Source organism: Callithrix jacchus, chromosome 13, assembly GCF_049354715.1.
Source record: "Callithrix jacchus isolate 240 chromosome 13, calJac240_pri, whole genome shotgun sequence".
NCBI lineage: Eukaryota > Metazoa > Chordata > Mammalia > Primates > Cebidae > Callithrix > Callithrix jacchus.
Genome location: NC_133514.1, coordinates 79,371,502 through 79,393,661, shown reverse-complemented (window position 1 = coordinate 79,393,661; position 22,160 = coordinate 79,371,502). Strand labels below are relative to the sequence as shown.

The window sequence follows — 22,160 nt, the reverse complement described above, 5'->3', positions numbered from 1 at the left end:
GTGGTGCTGAGAAGAATGTGTATTCTGTGGATTTGGGGTGGAGAGTTCTGTAAATGTCCACCAGGTTTGCTTGCTCCAGGTCTGAGTTCAAGCCCTGGGTATCCTTGTTGATTTTCTGTCTGGTTGATCTGTCTAGTATTGACAGTGGAGTGTTAAAGTCTCCCACTATTATTGTGTGGGAGTCTAAGTCCTTCTGTAAGTCATTAAGAACTTGCCTTATGTATCTGCGTGCTCCTGTGTTGGGACCATATATGTTTAGGATCGTTAGCTCTTCTTGTTGTATCGATCCTTTTACCATTATGTAATGGCCTTCTTTGTCTCTTTTGATCTTTGTTGCTTTAAAGTCTATTTTATCAGAGATGAGAATTGCAACTCCTGCTTTTTTTTGCTTTCCATTAGCTTGGTAAATCTTCCTCCATCCCTTTATTTTGAGCCTTTGTGTATCCTTGCATGTGAGATGGGTTTCCTGGATACAGCACACTGATGGGTTTTGGATTTTTATCCAATTTGCCAGTCTGTGTCTTTTGATTGGTGCATTTAGTCCATTTACATTTAGGGTTAATATTGTTATGTGTGAATTTGATACTGCCATTTTGATTCTAAGTGGCTGTTTTGCCTGTTAGTTGTTGTAGATTCTTCATTATGTTGAAGCTCTTTAGCATTCAGTGTGATTTTGGAATGGCTGGTACTGATTGATCCTTTCTATGTGTAGTGCCTCTTTTAGGAGCTCTTGTAAAGCAGGCCTGGTGGTGACAAAATCTCTGAGTACTTGCTTGTTCGCAAAGGATTTTATTCTTCCTTCACTTCTGAAGCTCAGTTTGGCTGGATATGAAATTCTGGGTTGAAAGTTCTTTTCTTTAAGAATGTTGAATATTGGCCCCCACTCTCTTCTGGCTTGTAGTGTTTCTGCCGAGAGATCTGCTGTGAGTCTGATGGGCTTCCCTTTGTGGGTGACCCGACCTTTCTCTCTGGCTGCCCTTAGTATTCTCTCCTTTATTTCAACCCTGTTGAATCTGACGATTATGTGCCTTGGGGTTGTTCTTCTTGCGGAATATCTTTGTGGTGTTCTCTGTATTTCCTGCAATTGAGTGTTGGCTTGTCTTGCTAGGTGGGGGAAATTTTCCTGGATGATGTCCTGAAGAGTATTTTCCAGCTGGGATTCATTCTCTTCGTCCCCTTCTGGTACACCTATCAAACGTAGGTTAGGTCTTTTCACATAGTCCCACATTTCTTGGAGACTTTGTTCATTCCTTTTTGCGCTTTTTTCTCTGATCTTGGTTTCTCGTTTTATTTCATTGAGTTGGTCTTCGACTTCAGATATTCTTTCTTCTGCTTGGTCAATTCGGCTATTGAAACTTGCGTTTGCTTCGCGAAGTTCTCGTATTGTGTTTTTCAGCTCCTTTAATTCATTCATATTCCTCTCTAAGGTATCCATTCTTGTTATCATTTCCTCGAATCTTTTTTCAAATCTTTTTTCAAGGTTCTTAGTTTCTTTGCATTGATTTAATACATGATCTTTTAGCTCACAAAAGTTTCTCATTATCCATCTTCTGAAGTCTAATTCCGTCATTTCGTCACAGTCATTCTCCGTCCAGCTTTGTTCCCTTGCTGGTGAGGAGTTTTGGTCCTTTCTAGGAGGCGATGTGTTCTGGTTTCGGGTGTTTTCCTCCTTTTTGCGCTGGTTTCTTCCCATCTTTGTGGATTTGTCCGCTGGTCGTCTGCGTAGTTGCTGACTTTTCGTTTGGGTCTCTGAGTGGACACCCAGAATGTTGATGATGAAGTATTTCTGTTGCTTGGTTTTCCTTCTACCAGTCTAGCCCCTTCGCTGTACGACTGTTGAGGTCTGCTCCAGACCCTGCTTGTCTGGGGTGCACCTCTAGTAGCCGTGGCACAGCGAGGGATGCTACCAGTTTCTTTTTCTGCTCTCTTTGTCCCAGGATGATGCCTGCCTAATGACAGTCTTTTGGATATAGAGGGGTCAGGGAGCTGCTTGAGGAGACAGTTTGTACTTTATAGGGGTTTAATTGCTGAGCTGTGCACTCTGTTGTTCATTCAGGGCTGTTAGGCTGCTATGTTTGATTCTGCTGCAACACAGCTCATTAAACAACCCTTTTTTTTTTTCTCAAATGCTCTGTGTTGAGGGGTTTGGGCTTTATTTTTGGATGTCCGATCAGGTGTCCTGCCCAGCTCAAAGGCAGACTAGCCACTGTTTGGCTGCCGAGGCTCCGCCCTGCTGTTGTGTGATTCGCGCTGTTCCTGCCGGCTCTGCTGTGGTCTCCGCCACGCCCTGCGGCGGAGTCTCTTCGTTGTAGCGTGTTGCCTCAGCAACGGCAGGCTGCGTCAGCAGTGGGCGTGTATCTCAGTAGGGACGGGTTGCCTCGGCAACGGCTGGCTGCGTCAGCAGTGGGCGTGTATCTCAGTTGGGGCGGGTTGCCTCGGCAACGGCTGGCTGCCTCAGCAGTGGGCGTGTATATCAGTTGGGGCAGGTTGCCTCCGTAGTGGTGGACGCCCCTCCCCCACAGAGCGTCTCGGACCGTCTGCCCGGGATAGTTTGAAATCGCGGTTTTGTTCGTCCCACTGGGTATCCCAAACGATCTGTCCCTGCAATCCCCTGGGCTGGGCTACTGTGCAAGTCTCGTTCAGTCTCAAGTCCAGCCCTCTCAAGTCTCAGGTTGCCGGTTCAACAAGGCACCCGGACAAGCGCGCCCTGTGGGGATTGCTGGGTAGGGCCGGCCGCCGCCGCCCCGGCTGCCGGCTTCGCCAGGCAGACCTACTGCCTGGCGTCCCGTGTCTTTTTATACTTGGGAGTTTCCCCGTTCTGTGGGCAACAAAGATCAGTCTGGAAATGCAGCACTGACTCACCGTTTGCGAATTCAACGCGGGCTCCAATCCTGGGTTGTTCTCACAGCGCCATCTTGAGTCCCCTCCTCCTCCTTGAGCTCCTATAAAGTACAGGCAGTCTCCTCAAGCAGCTCCCTAACCCCCTAAGATATCCAAAGAGTCACCTGACAAAGGACTGATCAGACTGACATTTGGCGGGCACCATTCAGGGACAAAGATAGCAGAAGAAGAATCTGGTAGCAACCCTCACGGTTCTGCAGCTGCTACAGGAGTTTCCCCAGGCAAGCAGGGCCTGGAGTGGACCTCAGCAGTCCTACAGCAGTGGGGCCAGACTGTTAGAAAGAAAACTAAGAAACAGAAATACTTCGTATCAACAATCTGGACGTCCATTCAGAGACCCAATCAGAAAATCAGCAACCACTCAGATGACAGGTGGATAAATCCACAAAGATGGGAAGAAACCAGCACAAAAAGGAGGAAAACACCTGAAACCAGAACACCTCGCCTCCTACAAATGACCAAAACTCCTCACCAGCAAGGGAACAAAGCTGGACAGAGAGTGAGTGTGATGAAATGATGGAATCAGACTTCAGAAGGTGGGTAATGAGAAACTTCCGGGAGCTAAAAGAACATGTTCTAAATCAATGCAAAGAAACTAAGAACCTTGAAAAAAGATTTGAGGAAATGATAACAAGAATGGACAACTTAGAGAGGAATATGAGTGAATTGAAGGAGCTGAAAAACACAACATGAGAACTTTGTGAAGCATGCACAAGTTTCAACAGACAAATTGACCAAGCAGAAGAAAGGAGATCAGAAGTCGAAGATCAACTGAATGAAATAAAATGAGAAGCCAAGAATAGAGAAAAAAAGCACAAAAAGGAATGAACAAAGTCTCCAAGAAATGTGGGACTATGTGAAGAGACCTAATCTACATTTGATAGGTGTACCTGAATGTGATGAAGAGAATGAATCCAAGCTGGAAAATACTCTTCAGGATATTATCCAGGAAAATTTCCCCAACCTAGCAAGGCAGGCCAATATTCAAGTCCAGGAAATACAGAGAACACCACAAAGATATTCTGCAAGAAGAGCAACCCCAAGGCACATAATCGTCAGATTCACCAGGGTTAAAATGAAGGAGAAAATGCTACGGGCAGCCAGAGAGAAAGGTCGGGACACCCACAAAAGGAAGCCCATCAGACTCACAGCAGATCTCTCAGCAGAAACCCTACAAGCCAGAAGAGAGTGGGGGCCAATATTCAACATCCTTAAAGAAAAGAACTTTCAACCCAGAATTTCATATCCAGCCAAACTGAGCTTCATAAGTGAAGAAAAAATAAAATCCTTTGTGAACAAGCAAGTACTCAGAGATTTTGTCACCACCGGGCCTGCTTTACAAGAGGTCGTGAAAGAGGCACTACACATAGAAAGGAACAAGCAGTTCCAGCCATTCCAAAAACATACCAAATGCTAAAGAGCATCAACAAAATGAAGAATCTGCATCAACTAATGGGCAAAACAGCCAACTAGCATCAAAATGGCAGGATCAAATTCACACATAACAATATTAACCCTAAATGTAGATGGGCTAAATGCACCAGTCAGAAGACACAGACTGGCAAATTGGATAAAAAGCCAAAACCCATCGGTGTGCTGTATCCAGGAAACCCATCACACAGGCAAGGATATACAAAGGATCAAAATAAAGGGATGGAGGAAGACTTACCAAGCAAATGGAGAGCAAAGAAAAGCAGGAGTTGCAATTCTTGTCTCTGATAAAATAGACTATAAAGCAACAAAGAACAAAAGAGACAAAGAAGGTCATTAAATAATGGTAAAAGGATCGATACAACAGGAAGAGCTAACCATCCTAAATATATATGGACACAATACAGGAGCACCCAGATACATAAGGCAAGTTCTTAACGACGTACAAAGAGACTTAGACTCCCACACAATAATAGTGGGAGACTTTAACACTCCACTGTCAATTAGTTGATTAGACAGATCAACCAGACAGAAAATTAACAAGGATATCCAGGACTTGAACTCAGACCTGAAACAAGCAAACCTGATAGACATTTACAGAACTCTCCACACCAAATCCACAGAATATACATTCTTCTCAGCACCACATCACACCTACTCTAAAATTGACCACATAATTGGAAGTAAAGCACTCCACAGCAAATGCAAAACAACTGAAATCATAGCAAACAGCCTCTCAGACCATACTGCAATCAAGTTAGAACTCAGAATTCAGAAACCAACCCAGAACCACACAGCTTAATGGAAACTGAACAACTGGTTCCTGAATGTTGACTGGGTAAACAATGAAATGAAGGCAGAAATAAAGAAGCCAGATTAATAAAAAAAGAAGAGAGAATAACCAAATAGATGCAATAAAAAAAATGATAAAGGGGAAATCACCACAGATTCCACAGAAATTCAAACCATCATCAGAGAATATTACAAACAACTCTATGCAAATAAACTAGTAAACCTGGAAGAAATTGATAAATTCCTGGACACTCGTGTCCTCCCAAGCCTAAACCAGGAGGAAGCTGAAACTATGAATAGACCAATAACAAGGTCTGAAGTTGAGGCAGCAATTAAGAGCCTACCACCCAAAAAAAGCCCAGGTCCAGATGGGTTCACAGTCAAATTCTACCAGACACACAAAGAGGAACTGGTACCATTCCTTCTGAAACTATTCCAAATAATCCAAAAAGAGGGAATCCTTCCCAAATCATTTTGTGAGACCAACAGCATCCTGATACCAAAACCCGGCAGAGATCCAACAAGAAAAGAAAACTTCAGGCCAATATCCATGATGAACATAGATGCAAAAATCTGCAATAAAATACTGGCAAGCCGATTGCAACAGCACATCAAAAAGCTTATCCATCATGATCAAGTAGGATTCATCCCGAGGATGCAAGGCTGGTTCAACATACGCAAGTCTATTAATGTAATTCACCTCATAAACAGAACCAAAAACAAAAACCACATGATTATCTCAATTGATGCAGAAAAGGCATTTGACAAAATTCAACAGCGCTTTATGCTAAAAACCCTCATTAAACTCGGTATTGATGGAACATATCTCAAAATAATAAAAACTATTTACGACAAACCAACAGCCAATATCATACTGAATGGGCAAAAACTGGAAGCATTCCCTTTGAAATCTGGCACTAGACAAGGATGCCCTCTCTCACCACTTCTATTCAATATAGTACTGGAAGTTCTAGCCAGAGCAATCAGGCAAGAAAAAGAAATAAAGGGTATTCAAATAGGAAAGGAGGAAGCCAAATTGTCTCTATTTGCAGATGACATGATAGTATATCTAGAAGACCCCATCATCTCAGCCCAAACACTCCTGAAACTGATAAGCAACTTCAGCAAAGTCTCAGGATATAAAATCAATGTGCAAAAATCACAAGCATTCCTATACACCAATAACAGACTGAAAGAGAGCCAAATCAAGAACGAACTGCATTCACAATTGCTACAAAGAGAATAAAATACCTAGGAATACAACTAACAAGGAATGTAAGGGACCTCTTCAAGGAAAACTACAAACCACTGCTCAATGAAATAAGAGAGGACACAAACGGATGGGGAAACATTCCATGTTCATGGTTAGGAAGAATCAATATCATGAAAATGACCATATTGCCCGAAGTAATTTACAGACTCAACGCTATCCCCATCAAGCTACCATTGACTTTCTTCACAGAACTGGAAAAAACCACCTTGAACTTCATATGGAACCAAAAGAGAGCCCGCATAGCCAAGTCAATTCTAAGCAAAATGAACACAGCGGGAGGCATCACACTACCGAACTTCAAACTATACTACAAGGTTACAGTAATCAAAACAGCATGGTACTGGTACCAAAACAGAGATATAGACCAATGGAACAAAACAGAGGCATCGGAGGCAACACAACATATCTACAACCATACAATCTTTGATAAACCTGACAAAAACAAGCAATGGGGAAATGACTCCCTGTTTAATAAATGGTGTTGGGAAAACTGGCTAGCCATGTGCAGAAAGCAGAAACTGGACCCCTTCCTGACACCTTACACTAAAATTAACTCCAGATGGATTAAATACTTAAACATAAGACCTGGCACCATAAAAACCCTAGAAGAAAATCTAGGCAAAACCATTCAGGACATAGGAGTAGGCAAGGACTTCATGACCAAAACACCAAAAGCACTGGCAACAAAAGCCAAAATAGACAAATGGGACCTGATCAAACTCCACAGTTTCTGCATGGCAAAAGAAACAGTCGCTAGAGTGAATCGGCAACCAACAGATGGGAAAAAATTTCTGCAGTTTACCCATCTGACAAAGGGCTGATATCCAGAATTTACAAAGAACTCAAACAGATTTACAAGAAAAAAACAAGCCCATTCAAAAATGGGCAAAGAATATGAACAGACACTTTACGAAAGAAGACATACATGAGGCCAACAAACATGAAAAAATGCTCATCATCACTGGTCATTAGAGAGATGCAAATCAAAACCACATTGAGATACCACCTCACGCCAGTTAGAATGGCGATTATTTAAAAATCTGGAGACAACAGATGCTGGAGAGGATGTGGAGAAATAGGAACACTTCTACACTGCTGGTGGGAGTGTAAATTAGTTCAACCATTGTGGAAGACAGTGTGGCGATTCCTCAAGGACCTAGAAATTAAAATTCCATTTGACCCAGCAATCCCATTACTGGGTATATATCCAAAGGACTATAAATCTTTCTACTATAAGGACACATGCACACGAATGTTCATTGCAGCACTGTTTACAATAGCAAAGACCTGGAACCAACCCATCGATGATAGACTGGACTGGGAAAATGTGGCACATATACACCATGGAATATTATGCAGCAATCAAAAATGATGAGTTCATGTTCTTTGTAGGGACATGGATGAATCTGGAGAACATCATTCTCAGCAAACTGACACAAGAACAGAAAATGAAATACCGCATATTCTCACTCATAGGCAGGTGATGAACAATGAGAACACATGGACACAGGGAAGGGAGCACTACACACTGGGATCTATTGGGGGGAATAGGGGAGGGACAGTAGTGGGGGGGAGCTGCGGAGGGATAGCATGGGGAGAAATGCCAAATGTGGGTGAAGGGGAGGAAGGCAGCAAAACACACTGCCACGTGTGTACCTATGCAACTATCTTGCATGTTCTGCACATGTACCCCAAAACCTAAAATGCAATAAAAGAAAAAAGTTTGCATCCTTGAAATTAATACATCATAATATATCATCTTTACAGATATTACTGAACTTTTTGACTTCTTAAAGAATTTCTGAGTTTATGCTCATAAGTGAGAGGAGCTCATAATTCTCAGAAATGGCTATATGTATATTAGATAAACTGGACGGCAGAGCAAAGAAAATTTCTAGGGACAAAGAACATTATACGCCGATAAAGGAATAAGTCCATCAAGAAGGCATAGCAATCTTAAAGGTAAATGCACCAAATAACATAGCTCCAAAATACATGGAGCAAAAACTGATACAGGAGAAAGAAAAATATTAATAATACAAATACACATTGTATTTAGAGATTTTAGCAACTAGACAAAGACAGTGCAAGAAAAGAAAGTTACAGACCAGTATCCCTCATGAGCTTAGATCCTCAACAAAACATTAGCAATCAGACCCAGGAATACATGAAATAAAAAAGATATCAGAATTAATGGAGTTCATCCAGGAATATCAAGACTTATTTCAGTATTTGTAAACCAATCAATCAGTCCACTATAATAACCACAGAAGAAAAATCACATGATCAAATAATTAATACAGTAAAAGCATTTAACAAAATTCAGATCCACCCATAATGAAAGTTATCAGCAGCCTAGAAATAAGAAGCAACTTTCTCAACCTCATAAAGTGCATCTACAAAAACCTTATAGCTAAATCATACAAAATGGTCAAAGATTGAAAGCTTTATTGCTAAAATCAGGAAGAAAGCAATGATATTTGGACTTACAACTCTTATTCAACATAGTTCTAGAAATTCTACCCAGGGCAATAAGAAAAGATAATAAAAGTCATAGACAATAGAAAGGAAGAAATAAAACTATCTCTAGTCATAGATAACATGATTGTCTATTTAAAATATCCAAATATCTTTTAAATGGGAAAATCTACTAGAACTAATATAAGTGAGATTAGTAAAGCCACAGGATGTAAGATCAGCACTGCTGAGTTTAATATATTGCTGCTGCCATCTTGAAATTCTGAGTAAGTTTTGAACAAGGGGCTTCACATTTTTATTTCACATTGAGTTCCACAAAGTATATAGTTAGTCCTACCTTAGATGTCATAGTAGCTGTGGTCTTTATTCAGAGTGATCTATCTGCAAAGTCCACATTGGCTTTGTTTCCAACCAAAATTATTGGAAATTTGCTCAGTGCTTTACTCTGAGAATTTGTCATTAATTTTATTTATATGTCATTCTCAAAAAGACGGTTCTTCAAAACCACCTCCATGAGAGACTAAGAAGGCTGATGGGAAACCTGCTTTGCTCTTCATATGCTATTCTTTCCTGACTCCAAACTCTTCTTATCCTCATTTACCCAAGCTGCTCTTGATGAATCACACGTTGCTGCTCTGCTAGCAATTACACATGGTTCTATGTATTAATCTTCAGTGGTTGGATCACACTTTGGGACAGTATAGGACTAAATGAAGTGGATAGCAAATGCTGACTTGCCCCAACACCTCTTTCAATGTTTTGTCCATATCCTTGGAATAGACTTAGCCCACACTAGCCCACAGAACCCAAATCCCTAGGTCCAGCTCCAGATATCTGCCTGGCAGGCTGATAGAGAGCAATCAGGTGATCCTGAGGATTAGACAGCCTCCAAAAGAGCAAGTTCACTTAGGGGCACCACTGCACCAGAGGCTTGCCAGGGTTCTCTGAGGGACAGAGGTGTGTAGTATCCAGCTGGAGCATATGGTGGCAGCTGGTAAGGGGCTCTCTCCTCAGCACCGGCTCCCTCTTAATATCTTTGGATTTAGTTTACTGTTGTTGTCTTACTAACTTATTGGAATGAATGCTCAATTATTAATTTCTTCTCCTTTTTTCCTAATATATCCTTACAAGGCTACATATTTTCTTTTAAGTACCATTTTGGTATATCCCACAGATTTTGATATGTAGTATTATTGTTATCATTCTGATAATATTCTTTTCCAATATTTCACTGTGATTTTGTCTTTTATACACAGGTTATTTAGAAGTTTGTTTTGATTCATTTCCAAACATGTGGGGTTTCTCCTGTTTCTTTTTGGTTGATTTCTAGCTCAGTGACATTATAGTCAGAATACACACTTTGTATGATTTCAATCATGGAAATTTGTTGAAACTTGCTTTATGGCCCTGTCCAAAAAAATGGTTCATTTATGGTCATGATAAAAATGGTCAATTTTTATAGATATTCTCTGTGCTTGAAAAGAATTTGTATTGTGCTCTCATTGACTTTGTCATTCCATTCTGTATATATTTACTAAACCACATTTGCTAATGACATTGCTCAAATCTCATATAATTTTACTATTTTGAAGGCTATTTGTCAATAACTGAGAAAATGTATTCAAATTTCCCTTTTGTGGTTATAGATTTATTTTTTTTCTTATTTTGTCCTATTTTTATTTTTTTAAACTTAGTTTCTAGTTGGACTAGAATATTCTTCCCATTTTGCTTTATATCTCTTGAGAGTTTGTTTTGAGGAACATAGAAATTTAGAAGTCTTTCTTACAATTTTTACAAATGTAGGCTGAAGTTGTTTCATGGTTTTTTTTAAGTCCTAGTTATGTTTGTGCTTTTCTTTGCCAGAGATTTGTCATATATTTTAGTTTTCTTATTATTTTATGTTTGTTATCCTTTTGTTCTATGTTTATTTGTGTTCTATGTTAGTTTCTTCTTCCATTTTCTCACAATTTATTTTGCTATAATTTCTCTTTTTAAAATGAAGTTTTTAGGTTTCTTCTTATATAAGCATTTTAGGATATAACACTTGTTCTTTGTATTATTTTAGCAGAATTTGCTATTTTTAATCTATATTTTAATATTGATATGTCCTAAACATTTTCTAACTCCATTACAATTTTCTTATATTTATGAGCTATTCAGAAGTATTTTTAAATATTATTATGTATATACATATGTGTGTGTGTGTGTGTGTCCTAATTGTTATTTTTGTTTTTAATTTATAATTTGATTTTGTTGTAGTCAGAGAACGTGGTCGGTATGATACTTATTCTTTGAAATTTGCCCTAGTCTAGGTAATGCATAGTCAATTTTCACAAATATTCCATGTAAAAATATGTATTTGCTTATTGTTTGGTTAAGGATTCTGTGTATATTCACTAGATGAAGATTCCTTTATCATTTGTGTTCTTCAGATCTATTATGGCCTTACTAAATTTTGTCTGCTTTATTTATTGTTCACTGAGAGAACTTTCCCATTACAATTGTGGATTACTCAATTTCTTCTTGTAATTCAGTCATGTTTTGTTGTATTGTTTCATGGGCCTAAAGACTCTAGTATTATGTTCCAATTGGTTTAAACTGTTGTATGTTCCTGGAGAATTTAACCCTTTATTATTTGGTGACTTTCTTTATCGCTAAACATGATTTTTGCCTTAAAGTCAAATATTAAATAGGTGATAAATAAAACATCACCTGTTCTAATGTACTGACAGCAGCTTTCTTTTGGTTAGATGTGCCTGGCACATCTTTTTCCATTATTTCACTTTTATCTTTTTTGTTTCCTTGGTTTGTCTCCTTTCTGCAGCATATGGATTTTTTAAAAATTTCAATATAACCAATTTGCTTTACTCTCCCCAAAACATACCATTAGTTGTTTACATTTGTTGATATTACTAATATACTTGGATTTATATCTTCCATATGATTCTTTGTTTTTTATTTATTGTGCTTTTTCTATTATTTTTTTCTCTTCCTGTCTTCTTTTGACATGATCAAATATTTTTAATTTCATTTTTGCTCAATTGATTTAGAAGCCGTAAAGTCTATTTCTGTTCTTTTAATGGTTCTCCTAAAATGCTAACACACTTCCTAACCAAGTGTCAATTTAATATTGCCATGGTTAAGAAAACCTGCTCAGACCCTGGCAAAGCCAGTTTGATCACAACTCAGCCACACCCCACTGTGTCCCTTGGGAAGTCACTTTTAGCCTCCTGAGGGCCAGTTTTCCCCTTTGATAAAATGGTAACAATAATAATATCAAATTCACAGGGCTGTTCTGGGAAATAAGTTAATTACATTTAAAAAAAAAAAAACAGGCTTAAGACCATGCTGTGTGTAGAGCAGGCTTTTAAATTAACTGTTGTTACTGTTATTGCTGTTGCTGTTTCATTACTCTCGCCCTCCTTCTAATACAAGGATTTTAGAATTCTTTAGCATGACCAATGCCAAAACATTACTTTTTGGTAATTTGATTCCTTTTCTTTACTCTTTAGTCATTGGTGTTACTATTGTTTAATTCTGTATTTCTATAATTAATTACTCTTTTATTTGTTTCTTTATTCATTATTCCTCTTTCCTTATCAGTTCTTGATTCTGAGTTCAACTTTCTTCTCCCTGAATTACAAACTATAGAAGTTCTTTCAGAGAAGATCTACTGTGGGTAAGCTATCTAAGTTTTCAAAAATCTTGGCCGGGCTCAGTGGTTCATGCCTGTAATCCCAGCACTTTGGGATGCCAAGGCAGGCAGATTGCTTGAGGTCAGAAGTTCGAGACCAGCCTGGCCAATTTGGTGAAAACCCATCTCTACCAAAAAATACAAAAATTTTCTGGCAGTCTTGGTGCACGCCTGTAATCCCAGCTACCTGGGAGGCTGAGGTGGAAGAACTGCTTGAACCCTTGAGGTGGAGGTTGCAGTGAGCTGAGATCACACCACTTTACTCCAGCCTGAGTGACAGAGTGAGAACCTCTCTCAAAAAAAAAAAAGAAAAGAAAATCTGTGTTTTCCCTTTGTTCTTGTCTGATTGATAGCTTAGCTTCACTGAGCAGAAGATCCTAGAAGTACTATGATTTTTCTCTCAGCACTTTAGACAGAGTGTACATTCTGTCTTCTGGTCTATTGTTGGTTTGTAGGAATTTATCTCTTTGCTGTGGTTGCAGCTTAAGATTCATCTTTGTCTTTGGGGATTCTATGGTTGCATTACACTGTGCCTATCATGGATTTATTTTTATGTATCATGCTCAGGACTGTGCTTTCTAAAGTTGAGGATTCATGATATTCCTTAATTCTTAAAAATTCAAACATTATCTTTGCCCTGTTTTCTGTGTTTTCTCCCTCTGAGACTGAGAAAGAAATAAAGGGTATTGAAATAGGTAAAGAGGAAGTCAAATTGTCTCATTTGTAGACGACATGATTGTATATTTAGAAAACCCCATTGTCTCTGCCCAAAATCTCCTTAAGCTGATAAGCAGCTTCAGCAAAGTCTCAGGATACAAAATCAATGTGCAAAAATCAGCATTCCTATTCACCAATAACAGACAAACAGAGAGCAAATCATGAGTGAACTCCCATTCACAATTACTACAAAGAAAATAAAATACCTAGAAATACAACCAACAAGGGATATGAAGGACCTCTTCAAGGAGAACTACAAACTGCTGATCAACAAAATAAAAGAGGACACAAACAGATGGAAAAACATTCCATACTCATGGTTAGGAAGAATCAATATTGTGAAAATGGTCATACTGCCCAAAGTAATTTATAGATTCAATGCTATCCCCATCAAGCTACCATTGACTTTCTTCACAGAATTGGAAAAAACACCTTAAACTTCACATGGAACCAAAAAAGAGCCCGCACAGCCAAGACAATCCTGAGCATAAAACAAAACAAAACGAAACACACACAAAAAGAACAAAGCTGGAGACATCACACTACCTGACTTCAAACTATGCTACAAGGCTACAATAATCAAAACAGCATGGTACTGGTACCAAAACGGAGATATAGACCAATAGAACAGAACAGAACAGAGGCCTCATAAATGACACCACACATCTACAGCCATCTGATTTTGACAACCCTGACAAAAACAAGCAATGGGAAAAGGATTCCTTATTTAATAATTGGTGTTGGGAAAACTGGCTAGCCATATGCAGAAAGTTGAAACTGGATCACTTCCTTATGCCTTATACAAAAATTAACTCAAGATGGATTAAAGGTTTAAACATAAGACCTAGCACCATAAAAACCCTAGAAGAAAACCTAGGCAATACTATTCAGGACATAGGCGTAGGCAAGGACTTCATGACCAAAACATCAAAAGCAATGGCAACAAAAGCCAAAATAGACAAATGGTATATAAGTAAACTTAAGAGCTTCTGCACAGCAAAGGAAACTATCATTAGCGTGAACCAGCAACCAACAGAATGGGGAAAAAAAATTTGCAACCTACACATCTGACAAAGGGCTAATATCTAGAATCTACAAAGAACTCAAACAAATTTAAAAGAAAATACAACCCCATCAAAAAGTGGTAAAGGATATGAACAGACACTTCTCAAAAGAAGACATTTATGCAGCCAACAAATATGAAGAAAAGCTCACCATCACTAGTCATTACAGAAGTGCAAATCAAAACCATATTGAGATACCATCTCCCACCAGTTAGAATGATGATCATTAAAAAATCAAGAGACAGCAGATACTGGAGAGGATGTGGAGAAATAGGAACACTTTTACACTGTTGGTGGGAGTGTAAATTAGTTCAATCATTGTGGAAAACAGAGTGGTGTGATTCTTCAAGGATCTAGAAAGAGAAATACCATTTGACCCAGCAATCCCATTACTGGGTATACACCCAAAGGATTACAAATCATTCTATTATAAAGACACATGCACACGTATGTTTATTGTGGCACTGTTCACAATAGCAAAGACTTGGAAGCAACCCAAATGTCCATCTGTGATAGACTGGATAAAGAAAATATGGCACATATACACCATGGAATACTATGCAGCCATAAAAAAGGATGAGTTCATGTCCTTTGCAGGAACATGGATAAAGCTGGAAGTCATCATTCTCAGCAAACTGACACAAGAACAGAAAACCAGCACCACATATTCTCACTCATAAGTGGGTATTGATCAATGAGAACACAGGGAGGGGAACGAACATCACACACTGGGGCCTGTTTGGGGCTGGGGAAGTAGGGGAGGGATAGAAGCGGGTGGGAGGATTGGGGAGGGATAGCATTAGGAGAAATATCTAAAGTAGATGACAGGGTGATGGATGCAGCAAACCACCATGGCACGTGTACACCTATGTAACAAACCTGCATGTTCTGCACATGTACCCCAGAACTTAAAGTATAATAATTTTTTTAAAATATTGAATAAAGGTGAGAATAACTCAAAATTTAGTAGTTGTAATAAGAGAAGAAATAGCTTGCTTTCTGAAAAAGCTCAAAAGAAAATGCAATTCATAAGTTCCAGACACCACCACCCTGCTACCAACATAACAAATCTCTCAGCCTAAGTGTGGGTCCCTTCTCTTAACCACCTGCCTTTGGCTTAATGACAAGGACAGAAATGGTACCTTAGCAGGCTGGCACTTTCTCTTGCTCAATGTTTACTTTTAATTTTTTTATTTAATTTTTTATAATTTTTTTAGATGGAATCGCACTCTGTTGCCCAGGCTGGAGTGCAGTGACAGGATCTCAGTTCACTCCAACCTCTGCCTCCCAAAGTGCTGGGATTACAGGCATGAGCCACCACGCCTGGCCAATTTTTGTAGAACATGTCTTCTGACTTGTGTTCCATCATAATTAATATGACACATTTGTCAACAGAAGGTCTTTGAAATGCTGCAATGTGCCATCTGGGAAGTTTCCTCCTGCATGAAACGGGCCTGAGCAGGTGGATAAATCCATTACTTTAGGGCACTGTTTTCCTATCTGTTAGCTGATGAGGACAAGACCACTTGCATGATGCGGTACTGCTGAGTCTTCAAAGAGGTTGTTTTTTCAATAAACTGTTCAAAATAGTAAACCCCACCTCACCCCCCACCTAACCTCATTTGCCTCTTCTTTCACTGATCTCAGGAACCACTGAGTCAGAGTTGTACTTTTATCCTTAACTCTGCACAACTTGTGAGTGTGCAATCATTAGGCTCCCTCTCGAGCATCCTTGAGAACAGAGCACAGCTCATCTTTCACATCCCACCTAGTGCTGCAAACAACACAAACTCTCACAAATGATAATGAAACAAACTGACCCTGAATCCCACTGGCTCTGAACAGATGAGGTAGGGAAGCCTGAGCCTGATGCCTGCTCTCCAACTGAGCAACAGAAGAGATGGGGTGGCACAGGCCTTCAGAAGACACAGTGGGCCATGGTGGGCAGGCATTTGGGGGAGAAGTGACTGGAAAAATACAAAATCTGGTGGAAGATGCTGAAGGCTCTGGGTTCACACATGGACAGCAAGCTTCAGAAGGACACTGGCAGAATGGATGTGGAGTAGATGTACTCCCACTGCATTGCTCCAGAGGACAGGGTAAGACCTAAGGCTGGAAGTCACAGGGAAGCAGATAAGGCAACGCAAACTCAGTGCAGAGAGAAACTTCTTAGAAACTCAGTGGGATGAATAACTTCATTAGAGAATGAGTTTTCCTCACTGACCATTTTCATCTGGAGGCTGCAGGAGCAGTGGTCAAAGATGGTACAGACAGGATTCCTGAATGCCAAAGTTCCTCCCTCGATGGGATTTGGAGGCTCTCAGGTGGATGGATCACCATCCTGTGGACTTGTGGAGAAGAGGACGACCACCTCCATAAGCACCACCATCACTGAGTGTAACTTCAGGCTCATGTGTAAGCAAGAGGGAGGGGCCAGGGCTTGTGGTCCCCCCACCACAAATTGCACTCTGGCTCCTCCAACCTGTGCCACAGGTGACCACCAATCAAGTCCTCTGCTGAGAAAAAAAAAAAAAAGTACATCAACTCAGTGGGGGATGAAGATGGCAGCCAGGGATGGGAAGCAAGAGGAAAGAAATTGCTAGCCTGTGCCTGTGCTCAGAACATAAATATCCTGGAAGAAACTTCCCACAAGGAATGTGGTCACCCTCTGGGCCACTGAGCACAAACCCACACCATCATGTACATGGGAGGAGAGGAGCATCTTCTCATACCCAGGGTCATTGGGCATGGACTCCCTTCCTCACTACAAAGGGGTTGGAGAGATCAAACATGCTCTCTAAAGACAAAGTTACAATGTGAGAAAATGCTAAACTAGGGACTGGAGTAAGTTCAATCTTCTCAGTGAACTTCATTGAAGATTTCATCTGATTACAAATGATTATACTTCAAATACCTATGGGAGTCTCACTGGATGTGGGTGCAGAATTCATTCCTGAGGCCTCATAACTGCTCTCCTGAGCATAGCCAGTGCAGATGTGCAGGGTGAGAAGTCAAAGGCAGAAGGAGCGGAGTGGGTAGGTGGCAGGAGGACGTGCGGCGGGCCCACTTCCGCCGTCTCTCCGGCCCGGTTTCCCTCGGCGTGCGACAGTGCGCTCGGCCCAGCACCATGGGGAAGCGGGACAATCGGGTGGCCTATATGAACCCAATAGCAATGGCAAGATCAAGGGGTCCAATCCAGTCTTCAGGGCCAACAATACAGGATTATCTGAACTGACCAAGGCCTACCTGGGAAGAAGTAAAAGAGCAACTAGAAAAGAAAAAGAAAGGCTACAAGGCTTTGGCTGAATTTGAAGAAAAAATGAATGAGAACTGGAAGAAAGAATTAGAAAAACACAGGGAGAAATTGTTAAGTGGAAGTGAGAGCTCATCCAAAAAAAGACAGAGAAAGAAAAAAGAAAAGAAGAAATCTGGTAGGTATTCATCTTCTTCTTCATCAAGCTCTGATTCTTCCAGCAGTTCTGATTCTGAAGATGAGGATAAAAAACAAGGAAAACGGAGAAAGAAAAAGAAGAATCGTTCACATAAATCTTCTGAAAGCTCCTTGTCAGAAACTGAATCAGACAGTAAGGATAGTTTAAAAAAGAAAAAGAAGTCAAAAGACGCAACTGAGAAAGAAAAGGACATTAAAGGACTCGGCAAAAAGAGAAAGATGTATTCTGAAGATAAACCTTTATCATCTGAGTCCTTGTCAGAATCAGAGTATATTGAGGAGGTACGAGCCAAAAAGAAGAAAAGCAGTGAAGAACGAGAAAAAGCAACAGAAAAAAACAAAAAAGAAAAAGAAGCATAAGAAACACAGTAAGAAGAAGAAAAAGAAGGCTGCTAGTTCAAGTCCTGACTCACCATGACATTAAGAAAAATCAGGATTCTCTTATAAAGAAAGTGCAATGTCTGAGGAAATTTCAACTGTGAAACCTACAACATATTTACTAAAATGCATGAATTTTCTTGTTTTTAGAATTATTCCTGGACTGTTCAGTAGCCACTCAGATGCCACTATGTGAAAGGGCCATAAGTGTTGCCTGCTGCTTGAACATCTATTTCTTTCAGTGCTTGATAACTCTGGGAGATAATACACTGCAGTTGTACTAGTGGTTAAGATATTTGGGAATAAAATTAATACTCTGGACTAGAAGTGTCTAAGGATAAAGCAACAGAAATTGAATCTGGATACACCTTTAAGATGTAATCAGAAATAACCAGATGACTCTAGTTAAAATTTTTGAAGGAGGGATTGCATTAATATTTCAGAACCCTTACTCTGTAGATAAGTGTATTTTAATTTTTTTCCCCTCGTATACTTTTATTTACCTGGGGAAGGAGCTTTTAGGGTTGAGGGGGGTGGTTTGCTATCTCTTTAACTAGCAGAATAGTGTGCCTTTGATCTTCACACATCTTGTATTGTGGACACAGTAGCCATGCTTCACTGGGAGGTCAGAGCTGGCTACCAGCAGTCTTGCCCTTTACTGAGCTTAATGTCATCCTTGGATGCTGTCATATGCTGCTTTGAGTGAACCAGAGAAACAGCCATTTGCAGCATGAGAAAGCCCCAAAAGCTCTGGGATTTACCTCCACTTCAATAATATGAATATTTTTTAACATTAGAATGTGTTATGTCATTTGAATTAATTTTGATTATACTTTGGCTTGGGAGAGGAATTATTTTAAATAGACACTGGTACTTTTTGAACTTGATAGCTAAAGATTCTAAAATGCATGTTTTATAATAAGTTTTAACCAGTCAGGAAAATTTTATGTAACCAGTGATAGTTTATTTTTTGTATGAATTTTGTTTAGGCTGCAATATTTAGCTTTTGTTAACTCCTCACTCTTGCTGTCTTAAGTTCGTTACTATGTTTAACGGCCTGCTTGCCAAGATATTTAGCATGTAAAAGGCAGGGTTTTGATTTAAAAAAAAAAAGGCTTCATATTGAAGCTGAGACTTACCTTACCATAAACAAGTTGAGTGGCAAGCCTGGTATGCTGTGTCTTATTGCCAGAATCTTAGTAAATGTAATGTTTTAAAAGTTTGTTGTCTTTGTATATTAATAACAAGTTATGACAAGTTGAATTTAAATAAGTTACATTATTGCTCTTCCTGTGTTATATTTTACTAAGATTTTGTGCCTCATATCTACTGCTGAATTGTTTACTAGGAATGTTAAAAGGAATTGATAATTCATTTTCATTTTTATATAATCAGGTAACGTGAAATACAACTTGATGTACAATTTTGCCTATTACAAAGGGTGTGCTAATTATAGTGGCATATGCACAGAACATGTTGGCATGACAACAGGCTGAATAAATAGCTATTTTACTTAAAAAAAAAAAAAAAAGGCAGAAGGAAGCAGGTAAGAGCATTCCCTGCCTCTAAAGGAAAAGGTCCCCCCTTATTCAAAACACCAAGTTCTACTGAACCAAGTTGCAGATCTTAACAATAATAGAGATCACTGTAAAAGAGAAGCTTTAATGTATGCTAAAAGGTTTTTTTAGGAGGTAACATCCTGGTGTTTCTCAGATGCAGGTAAATCATGGCCTTCCACATTCTCTTTCAATACAGAGAGCACCTGAGATCCTACAGACAGGAAGCATGGGGAGGATAAATCCAGTGATGTGTGCATCAGGTACATGCCAAAGTTCACCTGTGAACAAAACAGCAACAACAACAACAAAAGGCTAGATTCTTTTAGCAGTTAAAATAACTTTGTAAATATTAACGTCTAACTTAAAAAATTCATATCTTTAAAGACACGTACTGAGACTTGATATGTCCAATCTGTTACATAGTAGAATGCAGTGGGACATGAGGACAATCCTAACTTTAGACCTCAAAGATTCTCATCCTAAGGCATCCATCCTTTACTTACGGTCACCCTACACCTCTTCTTGCTGGGCACATCTCTGTCCCACATGTCCTGAACTTGCTGCAGAAGGACCTTCTTCTTACTCTCAGCCTGTGACCACCACGAGGCCCATTTCCCCTTTGCTGCCTGATATATAAGCCTTTTGGGGAAGATAATGGCAAAGCTCTGCCTTTTCCTTGAGAATGATGCAAGTTAATTTTGTCAAATTCTCCTGAATAAGGGTGGAAGTTCCAAAATGAAGAGTAGGTAAGTCTGCTTAATGTTAACCATCAATGCAAGTGAGCCACTAAGAACTCTTCAGAGGACCTGACGTGCTCCCCAATCTGTCTGTTCATGTGATAACATCTGTTGGACATCCTCATGTTCCAGGCCTCAGGCTAGGGGATTGGGCCATGCTAACTCCTTAAGATTTGTAGAAATGTGAGTGAAGAGTGCACTCTCTGCACCCTCACTGTAACTGTTTTGTAAATCTAAAATTATTCCAAAATTTAAAAATAAAAAGTTCAGGTCCATGAAAACTACAGTGATGCTGAGAAACACTATTTTCATGTACCCTAGTATCATAGTTGTGCCTCCTTCTTTCTTCTCCTGGCAACCTGCATGGTGCAGGCTCAAGGTCCCCACACCCCAGATGACACAGCCTGCGTTGACAGACAGGCTGCTGTAACAGTCAAATGTACCACTCTGCAGGCCATTTCTACCCCGTGTTTGTAAGAAAACTTACGTAAATCAAATATCTACACTGTTACATATTTCCTGGTTTTGAAGAAACACAGGAAACAATGTAGCAGTTTGCCATGCCAGCTTATTATTGGAAATAGATTCAGTGTTTGCATTATTTCTGTTAATTCTCAAGAATTGTTCTATGTAGCCTGACTGCTTTACTTGACTTCCTGGAATTCATTGTAAACAAAAAGTCCTAACAGAAAGTATAAGCCTGAAAATAAACAATCAACATGTTGGAAGTTCCGTTTTTATAATCTGGAATTTATAATAACACTTAGTTGTTTTAACCTTCAAGAAAATGAATTTCCAGGAATAACGAATGAATTTCCAGTTTAAGGAAATGTACTGACTCTTTCTATGCAGCTGTTCTATTCATAGTAAGGCACTTTACTCTTCATAAGATCTCAGTGGTAAAGAATGATCAAGACAATAGAATTACTTGTTTTTATTTTGATATTCTCTATCTTTTCAACAAGATTTGAAAGCATAAGAATACATGTAGTAAAACAAAAAAAAAAAAGTGAGAACTTGGATGGAAAGGAAAAGTAAGATGGAACTGCAAATTACAAGGTAGGTTAATGGCAGCCTAACAGCTTTGGGTATGCAGCAGATCCCCCATTTAAAAAAATTACTCTGCACTATTATGAACACAGTTGTGGGACTGATAATACCAGGAGGGAAACCAGGCGTTGTATTTTGAAATCACGCTTACCTTTCTTTCACGACTCTCAGAAAGTTTTTGGAAAATATGCTGGTTTCGTTGCCCAGTTTGCTGGTCGATACAAATCATCTGGCATCTGTGACAAGGCCCCAAAACCTGGCAAGTGAGAAAGGAAAACACAGCGTTGCCACAAAAGCGACCAGAGTCTTGCACTTCAGAGGGAGAAATCATGCAGAAATGCCCAGTCCCCCAGCTATGGAGAGCCAGGATGCAACACCTATTCACCACCTCTGCTGGGGAATCATCTGCACTTGCTTGTCAGCTAAAAGACAGATCACTGCTTAAGAGCTTTGCAGAGAAAGAAAACAGGGACTGAGAATCTTGATGGTTTTCCAGAAATGTTGGAGAATGGATTTGAGGAAGAAAAGCACTCAGTGACTGGGAGGACGAATTGGGAAAAGAAAAAAGTTGCAGGAAGCCAGGCACAGTGGCTCACACCTGTAATCCCAGCACTTTGATAGGCAGAAGTGGACCA

The 22,160-nt window shown here is 39.7% G+C and overlaps 1 protein-coding gene and 1 pseudogene across 2 annotated transcripts in view; one reads left to right on the top strand and one right to left on the bottom strand.

Annotated features, from left to right (window-relative positions):
* Positions 1-17,387: 17,387 nt before the first annotated feature.
* LOC103787634 (protein FAM133B pseudogene) lies at positions 17,388-18,352 on the top strand (annotated as a pseudogene).
* A 1,469-nt stretch (positions 18,353-19,821) lies between these two features.
* Positions 19,822-22,160, bottom strand: part of MOCOS (molybdenum cofactor sulfurase) — a 79,082-nt gene continuing 76,743 nt past the window's right edge. For both annotated transcript variants that reach the window (XM_002757174.7, XM_035270892.3), the window contains 2 exons: positions 21,677-21,781; positions 19,822-20,016 (listed from right to left, as the gene is read on the bottom strand). In XM_002757174.7, the coding sequence (XP_002757220.5) occupies positions 19,864-20,016; positions 21,677-21,781 (258 nt within the window). In that variant the 3' untranslated portion in view covers positions 19,822-19,863. The remainder of the gene's footprint in view (positions 20,017-21,676; positions 21,782-22,160) is intronic.